Source organism: Lutzomyia longipalpis, chromosome 4 (genome assembly GCF_024334085.1).
Source record: "Lutzomyia longipalpis isolate SR_M1_2022 chromosome 4, ASM2433408v1".
Lineage (NCBI taxonomy): Eukaryota > Metazoa > Arthropoda > Insecta > Diptera > Psychodidae > Lutzomyia > Lutzomyia longipalpis.
Genome location: NC_074710.1, coordinates 6,132,971 through 6,142,834, shown reverse-complemented (window position 1 = coordinate 6,142,834; position 9,864 = coordinate 6,132,971). Strand labels below are relative to the sequence as shown.

At 37.0% G+C, this 9,864-nt stretch overlaps 1 protein-coding gene across 1 annotated transcript; it reads right to left on the bottom strand.

Annotated features, from left to right (window-relative positions):
• Positions 1–1,192: 1,192 nt before the first annotated feature.
• LOC129795839 (PAN2-PAN3 deadenylation complex catalytic subunit PAN2) lies at positions 1,193–8,058 on the bottom strand. Its single transcript, XM_055837343.1, has 7 exons — positions 7,891–8,058; positions 6,402–7,780; positions 5,036–5,392; positions 4,864–4,945; positions 4,163–4,782; positions 2,841–3,727; positions 1,193–1,586 (listed from the first exon to the last, which is right to left on the bottom strand). The coding sequence occupies exons 1-7, from the start codon at positions 7,952–7,954 to the stop codon at positions 1,313–1,315; spliced, it is 3,663 nt and encodes a 1,220-aa protein (XP_055693318.1). The 5' UTR covers positions 7,955–8,058; the 3' UTR covers positions 1,193–1,312.
• Between the last annotated feature and the right edge of the window lie 1,806 nt (positions 8,059–9,864).

Below are 9,864 nucleotides of genomic sequence, written 5' to 3'. Positions count from 1 at the left end.
ATTTTTATTAATTAACATCTCTTGTAAATTTTCTTTCTTATTACAATGGGCCTAATTCAGCTACCAAGAAACCCTTGAAATCTTTAAATTTTGTACTGAAATTTTAAGATTTCAAGCAAATTTCAAGGATTTCTTGGTCGCTGAATAAGGCCCAATATTTCATTTATTTCAATTTTTCCAATTTTTCAAAATTTTCTAACTTTGGTGGGAATTGTCGAACGTCGATAATTTTGGGACTTAAGAAATTTTCTAGGGTCCCTAATTAGACAAATTTAAAACTCAAAAAGGAATTCAGAATTTTCAATTGAATCTTTCAGTGTCTCCAAAGTTTGTTGGGTAGGTATGAAATTTTCAACTTTTAGGCCCCAAAGAAAAATTCTATGGTTTGAGTTTAGAATTTTCCAGAGTTTGATCATTAAATAAATTAAAATCTTACAAACATTAAAAGTCTGAAAAATTCTAAAGTCTGAATTTAAAATTTATGAATTCTTACAATCCGTTAAAGTCTTTAAAAGAATTTAAAATTTTACAGTTCAAACCATTTATAGAAGTTTTGAAACGTTTGAGTTCCTTAATTCAAAATTTAAGAAACTTTCTCTAAATTAAACCAATCCAAGATCTCAAAGGTTTCAATTGGGATAAAATTAATCTTTTGAATTTTTAAATTTCACAAGTTGAAGGTGAATCTTTAGGTCCTAATTTATTTTCTTTCAAGCTCTTCATTAGGACCTTCCCTTCCTTGAAAATGATTTTTTTAAAATCTACAATGAAAAATTTCAAAGAAATCTTCAGAAATGTTTTGAATTTTTCAAAAATTTTAATTCTCGAATATTTTTTTTCTCAGTGTAATGTAGGTAAAATCCAAAATTATTCCTTTTTTTTTGTATGTGCTTCGCATTGTCAAAAGAAAATGCTTTATGAAAAAAAAAGAAAAAATTTGCAAAATTAACTATATAAAGTCGATTAATAAGGAGTTGTTCGCGACATTTTTTTTGCATTAAAAACGTTGAAAAAAAAATTTTTAAAATGTAAATAAGAAAACAAATTAAATGCGGTTAGGAAAATCATTTGGGGTTCTAAGAAGTAACAAGAAAATTGAAGAAAAGTGAAACTGAAGGAAAAAATCCACTTCAAAAGTAATCCATAAAAAAAAACTAATTTACTGTGAATAATAAAATTAATAAAAAGAAAATAAAATTAAAAGTTGTTTTATTTTTTTCTCGCTTAAAAAAAACTCAAAGGAGAGCTTTTCTCTTTATTCAAATGTATATAATTGAAAAGGAGGTTGTTTTGGGGGGTGTTTGGTGGGGCCTCATTCGGGAACTTTCCACGCGAGTTGTTTGCCCATCTCGTACAGGAGCTTGATTGCGGACGCCAGCTTGTCCTCCTCCTTCAGTTTAACGTACTCCTTGTAGAGCTGAAGCGCCGCTCGAGCATCCTCCACACTGTCGTGAGTCTCCGATTGGATTTTAATGCCCAAAAAGTGCCACGCGAGGAAGCGCAGTGACACCATACGCTGATGCGGCAGGTGAAACAGGTGAACTGTGTCGATCACCTGCTCCGGTGGGACGATCATGTTGATTACCCTAATACGGAAAATTTAGAAGTTTAATTAAGAAAAAAAAATATTCAATTTTAAGGAACGTTTAAAGGTCTAAATAACCCTTTTAAACATTCCTTAAAAATCCCTAAAATTGTAGAGTTTAAAGAATTTTTTTCTTTATTTATTTTGTCTTTAAAAAATTAGCTTTGACAGAATTAATAAAAAAAAAATAAATAAAAAAAACTTCTTTGGATATAGAAAATATTTCTGAGTCTGATAGGACCTAAATAGGGGTCTAAACTAAAAATTTTAGGCTCTAAATTAAAAAAAGGATCTGAACGAATTTTTAGGATCTAGAAGAATTTTAAGGCTTCTAGAGTATTTTCTAGAATTCGTCTAAATTAGAAAAGAAAAAACTTGAAAAACTATCAATATCTATCTACTACAACTGCTACTAAAAGATGCTTTCTTCAAATCTCAATATCAAGATCTAAAGAAGAATATTGTTGTCTAATAATATTTCAAGGTCTAAGAACAATTTTTGGGGTCTCAATTTCAAAGTTTTTTGTATTTTGAAAAGTATTTTATAATTTTCCTTTTTTTTAATTTTATAGAAATGAAAAATAATTTAAAAATTCAATTGTAAATTTTCGTAAATATTTAAAGGTCTAAATTCATAAAAGTGTCTAAAGGAAAAAAAATATTCAGGACCTCTTTAGGGTCCGAAAAAAGTATTTAAAAAAATAATTTAGAAAATGAAATTAAAAATTTTCGACAATAATTTACTTTTTTGAGGTCTAAAGGAAAAATATTTAGGATTTTTATTTATCATTAAGGTGTCTAAAAGAAAAAAATAATAAAGGTCTCAATTTGCTATTTTAGGGTTTGATGAGAAAATATGTATTTAAGGTCTCAGTTTGACATTTTAACGTTCGAATATTCCTGGTTCTAATTTTAAATTTTGGAATCTGAAGACGTTTCTGAATTTTTTTTAAATTTTCTAATTTGAAAAGGAAAAATCTAAAATATTATTCATTGTAAAATTTTTTATAAATTAATTTTCAAATATATTTAAGGGTCTCAATTTATCTTTCTGCGGTTTGAAAGAAAAATATTTAAGGGTCTCAATTTATCATTTTGGATTTTTAATTTTTTAAGTTTCATAAAATATCATTATAAAAATATTTTCTGTAGAATCTTTTAATAATTATTTTTAAGAAATATATTTGGGTCTGAATCTAACACTTTAGGGTCCTAAAGAAAGCCATCATCTTTGCAAAGAGCACCAAAAACTCACCTAAAATCATTCCTCAGGCCATGTCCAACGAAGATGACGCCAATGTCAACGAGATAGCGTAGTTTTTGGTAGGAACTCTTGAGCGTTGTGAGATTTTTATTACTGAAATTCGCATCAAGATCCCCGGGTTTGATCCCCGAGAACTTTGTCAGGTAATCCACAACTTGTTCCTGCGTCGAGATGTAGTCATCAATGAAGGGCACCCCCTCGTATTCCCCCTGCCCCCTGATACACGTAATCCGTGCCACACTCATATGACTCGGCTTTATTGTTGCCATCTTCCCGTCGGGACGCATTTCATTCTCCTCCAGATTCAGCGTGACGAATTCCGCATCCATCGCCACGAGATCCCCACGTGTGGGCATCTCCGACGGTGCCAGGGGACGAAAGTCACATGGTTCGAGCATTAGTTGTCGCGCATAGAGATCTGTGGTGAATGGATTGAAGTCCGGCGTTCCTTTGGGCAGCCCCCCATTGTCGTGTTGTGCAGCAGCCTCAGTGGCGGCATCGCGTGTTGTGTAGAACAGTACGCACGGCACTTTCCAGTCAAGCGTAAACCAGACGGCTTCCTGCATTGATACCGGTGTTATGCTGAAGTCATTGAAGACATACCAATTCCCTGAACCATCTTCCGACGGCACAGCATGGCAGGAATCCGGGACTTTGACAATTGAGACGAGATTCTTGCACGTCCCATCGTCTATTTGACACACAACAGCCGATAAATCGTACATTATGGGCTTTTCAGCATCTTCCGGAGTCTTCTGCTCCGGTGAACGTCTTCCCAGATCACCGTCAATGGTCAGATTGGAGTCTGCATCAATTGTCAGGGAGAATTTAAGTGGGAACCACGTATTGCTCTTGGGAGGATTTGTTGATGTTGTTGCCTGAAAAATCATTGTCTTTGCAGTTAAATCCTCTCTTAAGCCCCCAAAAGTATAATGCGGCGAAGTTCTCTTATCTAATCGTCTGATCCTAAGTGATCTGAAGTCCGAAAGTTATTCTATACAGATAAACTTCGGACCGCAAGGCTAGATACTGAAACTTCAATTTGCCACATCGCAGGAGAACCTTCTAGTTCATCCTGTCAAAAAGTTAGATCAGGCGTTGATTAGCCTTATTAGCCAATCAACACTCTTCTTCAAATTATCAACCAATAAGAGAACAACTCCTTCTTCTTCTTATTAATTTAAGCTTCAACAAAGGGAATTACTGCTAGTTGATTGGCTAACTGAACTAAGATGTCTCCATCTTTTTTCAACAAAAAGATGGAGCCTGAGTGCAAACTTCCTTTAAACAGCTTAATATTAAAGAAAACAAACCTGTGATGTTGGAGACTTCCTATCTGGATGTGTGAAATGACAATCAATGCGGGAACAGTTCAAACCATAACGGCACGGCTTCATACTCGCAACAGGAGCATTTTCCGTGTGTCCCGTTTGAGGAGTTCTACTTGTAATCCGCTTGAGGTACTGCAGTTCCTTTTCATTGTCAAGCCCACAGTTTATAGCCAAAATTTTAGGGAGTTTCGTTACACGCACATACTGATTTGTCGGCGTAAACTTCTTACACTGTTCACACCAGACTGGAATGGTCTTCTCACCGCTCAGTGAATTCCTCAGAATTCGAGCAAATGTGATGTTCTCATCGTGATTTTGAGCACCATACAGGAGGCTACAGACAAGCAGAATGTTCGTCTTTGACCGCTCATCGCTGCACTTGAGGCAACGCGATGTACAGGTTTGCTTTGTACCGAACAATCTACTAATCTCCGTCTCTTCATCTTCACGCTTCGGTGTTGATTCGGATAAGTCTTCTGTCTCGTCTTTTGATTCGATAAATTGGAATTTTTCCTCATTAACCGGCGGGGCGATTTCCTGGAGTTTCGGGAAGTTCTCTTCGTAGGAACTTAGTTTCTTCGGAGACGATGTCGTTGAGCAGTCTTCAACAACAATGAAAGATTTTTCGTTTAAACTTTTTACAAAAAAAAAAGAACTAAACTAAATCAAAAACTTAATCTTACCTCCAAAAGGATGGGGTATAGATCTTTTAGAAGTCTCCAGTAGTTCATAGTGTATTTGATGCAGGATGAATCGATTCCAGTTCTATCAAAAACGAAACAGTTAACTTAGTTTCCTGCTAACAGTCTCCTATGTCAAGGATCTAAGGATCCCAAACTTCTCAACATTCCTTACCTGAATTAAGCTAATGAGGTTGGGCTTCGCACTAGTTCTGTCCGACAAAATCAACCCCAAGGCAGCTGCTTCGGGTACAGTTCGGAAAGATCTGAGGAAGTTACTAGCCTGACAGGGAGCACCATTCGACGTAGCTAGCATGTGAAACAGGAAGCCCAGTTCACAGGCAAGGCAGAATTCTTTGGAGCACGTGTGTGCAAAGAGATTCTGTCGTAGTGGCTTTATAAAGTGCAGCACCTGTAGCATGGCATTGCAGTAGGCATTGGGTAGGTTTGCTTCTAACCCAGCAAACTCCGTCTGATTGTACTGATCAAAATCAAAGTCTTGTGTACCGAGTTTTGAGTATTTCACTTCAACCTATCGCAGAAATAATGAAAAAGTAAGATTCTTTCATTAGTTTTCTGGGTTTTTTGACAGGTTAGGTGACAAAAGTGACGCTCTCCTGTCCGCCATTTTGAAAAATTATTTTAACGAACTTCTAACTTATTTTAACCTTAGTTGTGGGAATATGTCGTTCCAGAGAACTTTGTGAGAGAATGATAATAGAAATATGAAATTTTAAGAAAAGATGGAGAATGGAGATTACCAAAACTCGAATTTACGCGGCAAAAACGTCCCATATTTTCAGGCCGCCATATTGAATCTTTTTTTATTGTTTCTGAGTTTTGAGTTTCTGAGTTCAATATCTCAGTTCCTGTGATAGATAGAGACATGCGGTTTTTTGCAAGAGATAGTTCTGTTGAAACCCTAGAACCTTTTCACGCTCCTACTTGCTCTGGGTGTCTGCAAAATGGCGTCCAACCGTAATTTTCACTTTATTCTTTGGTCTATATCTCCGGTTCTACAATAGCTACAGATTTGAAATTTGGGCATGTTATACACAAAGAAGAGAGGTTTTGAAAAATAATGAAACTTTTGAAAGTTTCGGAAAAGTTACCGAAATTTCTGAAAATTTTCCGAATTTCTGAAAAGTTAAAAAATAATGAAACTTAACACGTCGAAATGAAAATAGAGTTGTAGAGAGCAATTTTACCCTCAAATATCTCAGGTTCTGATTATCCGATTTTAGCAAATGTCACAAATTCTGAAAGCTACATTTATGTCCTTTCAAAAGAAAGAAAAAATTTGAAAATCAGTTTGTCCGTTCAATTTTAAAAATGAGTATTATAAACTTTAAGGACTAGAAAGATTTTCAGGAGCCATTTTGATTTTTTTAAAGGATATACGCAACTTTTATTCAAATTCAAAATTCGGGTTGAAAGGGTTAAGGCTTTACGGAATATTTTGAAGGTTTCTAACTTTCTGATCCTCCTCAATCTTCCCCAGAATTGATTAAAAAATAATAATTAGTAAACAGCGAACTTACCTTTCTGTACCTCTTGGGGATTATTTTGAGTCCTGCATCGGGTTTATTGCTTGTCACTGCTGTTGTCACTTGACTACTGGCCTGACTGCCATCCATGTAGTAGGGAATTTGATTTCTGCGCGTGTGCCGTGGGTTCAGGGCATACCCAATGGGGCCCTGCATCTTCATCGTGGCCAAAATTTCCGGATCAATTGGTTTGGGGCGTCTCCAGCGGTACTCCATGAGCTGCGGGGGCCAATCACTCAGCCACCTGTCGCCCGTTGTGAGTTCCGGAAGTGGAATTGAGGACAGGGGGAAGTTCTCATCTGTTATCGGGACCATTGGGAGGGGTTCAATGGGATCAGCAAACTCCGTACTGCGCGAGAAGGCATTGAATTGTGGCTCTGAGACACTCACGGAGCTGAAGAGATTAATGTGTCCACTCTGATCCCCAAATGCCATTGCCTGGCAGGAGGAGCTGATGTCAAAGGTGAGGCATTGACTGCCGGATGTGTTAACTTGGTACACGGAAACACGTGGCTCACTCAGCTCCACCGTGTCTACGAGCTGCAGCTGCCCAAGGGGTGAAACCACAGCGAGGCGTGAGCACTGCGACGGCAGGAAGCGCAGCAGTTGTGGATCAATGTGCACCTTAATGGGTGAGACGAGGCGCAGCATTCGGAGGTCGTAGACCATGAGAAGGCGATCAACGGACAAGGTGCCCGGGGTGCGTTCACTGAATCCACACGAGACGAGGTAGTTCCCTTCCACGTCAAAATCCGACAGGCTTCCGTAGTGCGGCCGGATTGTGTGCTCAACGGTGAGCGATGCAGGATCCCTGAGTGTTATCTGGCCAAAGGCATCACCAGTGCAGAGGAAACGATTGTGGAGGCGCAACACGACGCACCCATTCTCCCCAGCACTCGCCAGATTTGTCTCCTCACGCGCCTCAGCGTCGTACTCAATGAGAACATCCTGATTCCCGCCCAGGAGGAAGCGATTGGGACTCATCTGTACCATACACATCATATCCTGCATATTCTTCGATGTGTGCGTATACTTGGGTATCCCCCGGCGGATTTGGTGCCTCAAGCAGGTGCTGGTCAGGACTAAAATACCCGATTCTGTGGGATGTATCTGTCGCACAATGTCCGTTGCGTGCACCTGGAAGGACGTGTACTTCTGCATTGTACCCCCGTAGTAGGATGTCACGTGGCCCCCCTGATTCCCCATCCACAGGAGCTCTTCGTGGGTATCAAAGCACACCGTTGACACCCCAAAGCGATCCCCTCCGTCTGCCTGAACAAAGCTAATCGGGAGGTATTCTGCATCATTCTGGGGCACTGTGAATGGTTGAAATCCCGGAGGGTAATCTGAGGCGGCAGAGGTGCCCTCAAACACTGCAAAAAAGCAAAGAAAATCAGCAAGGAAATCCAAGAAAATCTCCCTCCAGGGAAATGTTTTGTTTTTTTTCGTGGAATTTATGGAATATTTCACGGAATTTCCTTACTTTGCATCGCTAAAATATCTTCCGGTGGATCTCCCCCATCTCCGGGCACGTACACATAATCCATTTTCTCGATGAATTTTCTATTTTTCCGGGAAATTAATGAACTAACAAAGATATTTTCTGCAGGTGAATTGTTTGTTTCTTCTTCTTTTCTTTTGTTTTGCTGTCAGAACATTCAGAATAAACACGAAGATTGCCGACAGTACGCGAAGTGCGCCCGAGAGCGAGCCGAAGTGGGAATTGTAGATTTGGCGGGAATATATATTTTCAGTACTTTCAATATATTGTAACGAAAAATCAGCATTTTGTGTTGTCAAAACTTAAAATTTGTTAATATCCCTGAAAATTAATTAGAAATTGTGTTAGAACGATAAATGCCCAAGGAAATGACGATAAGACCTTAAAATTATGAAAAATAATATTAAAGTTTATATTAAAATAAAACAATGGAGGAAATGAAGAAGGAAACTCAATACTCACTGCAGATGATTCTCTTTCACAAATCCCCGCATCTATGGTGCCACGAGAAAGACAATGGAAAAGACCATGAAGATGCTTCTTTTGTGTATCATCACGGTGAATATTTTGCAATCTGCCCCAAAAACTCCTCACGCGGGAAGTTCAGCCATTAGAACGATAGAAAAAAATAGATGTTTTACTTTACTGGTTGCTACTGATTTTTTTTTTTGCATTAAATTACACAAATCATGTGTTTTTCCACACTAATTTCCCCAGAAGGGTGAATGGCAAAATTATTTGCTTAACTGCATTTCACATTCAAATTAATTTTGGTATTACAGGCATTTAACCACTCCATCGCTAAAAAAATATGGCCGCCTGAGGCGTCGTTTTTACGCGTTGTGGTTTCATATTGAAAATTCGATGAATTTGAATATTTTATTGGTGATTTGCAAACTTTATGGGTGGTTTGGTAGCCTCTGGGGAAGATTAAATTTAAATTCAATGCAACTTTGATAATTTCGTTCACATCACCGTGAATATTTTTATTTAACCCTTTCGCGTTTTTTGGGTCATACGTAGACCCAAATGTGAAATATTTTATTTTCCCAAATTTTTAAGAATTTAATGAATTTTCCAAGCTAGAAATGCATCTTTACGCGACAGAGGCCAAAGAAGATGCTCTGACTAAGAAATGTCCTCTAAAAGCATCCACAGAATAAATATCCTGATAAAAAGAGCACATGTTTCAATGTTTCTGTTTCACATGGACTCGAAAGGATTAATCCCCTCTTTTAATTACGATATTTATTGTCTAGACGCATTATGAGGATGTTTTTCAGTTAGAACGTTTTCTTTTGCATCTTTTGTGTAAGTTTAATGCATTTATAACATGGAAAACAATAAAATTCATAAATAATTAGAAAAATGCAATGTTTCACGTTTGTATCAGCGTATGACCCAAAAAAACGCGAGAGTTAATAAAAAAAAAGCATTTTAACCCATTAGCTACCACGAAATAGATTTGTAAAAGAAGTTTTGTTCGTTAATTAATCTACTAATTGATCTATCTGTGTATGTTTTGTTAGAAGTAATTAGATTTTAATATTAAAGATTAAAAATAAAAAATGGATGGGTAAGATTCAAATGCTCAAAAAATAAAAGCTTTGTGTAAAAAACCGAAATGATCTTAACCCCTTTATGACGAATTGAGTCTTAAATTAAATTAAAAAATGGAAAATAACATTTTTTTTCGATATTATTCTACTAAATTAATTACTCTTCTTCATTCTCTTACATAAAATGCTGTAAATTTAATTAAATAAAACATATGAAGAAGTCAAAGAACATGATTTTATAGGGATAATGGGGACAAATCTCACCCCAATATTACACAATTTTTAATTAAATTTGTTTATAATTATATTTTACCTGGAATTAGAGGGGAATCCACCATAAAAAATTCCCATAAATTAAAATGAATTATTCATCCCCCAAATGGTGGCTACACATGCA

What these genes read in the sequence shown, in the direction of transcription:
- LOC129795839 (XM_055837343.1), bottom strand. Translation starts at nt 7,954, where the DNA reads ATGGATTATGTGTACGTGCCCGGAGATGGGGGAGATCCACCGGAAGAT. An exon ending in TCCCCAAGAGGTACAGAAAG is followed by an intron (nt 5,393 to 6,401) that starts GTAAGTTCGCTG and finishes TTTCTGCGATAG; the next exon opens with GTTGAAGTGAAATACTCAAA. An exon ending in TATACCCCATCCTTTTGGAG is followed by an intron (nt 4,783 to 4,863) that starts GTAAGATTAAGT and finishes TTGTTGTTGAAG; the next exon opens with ACTGCTCAACGACATCGTCT.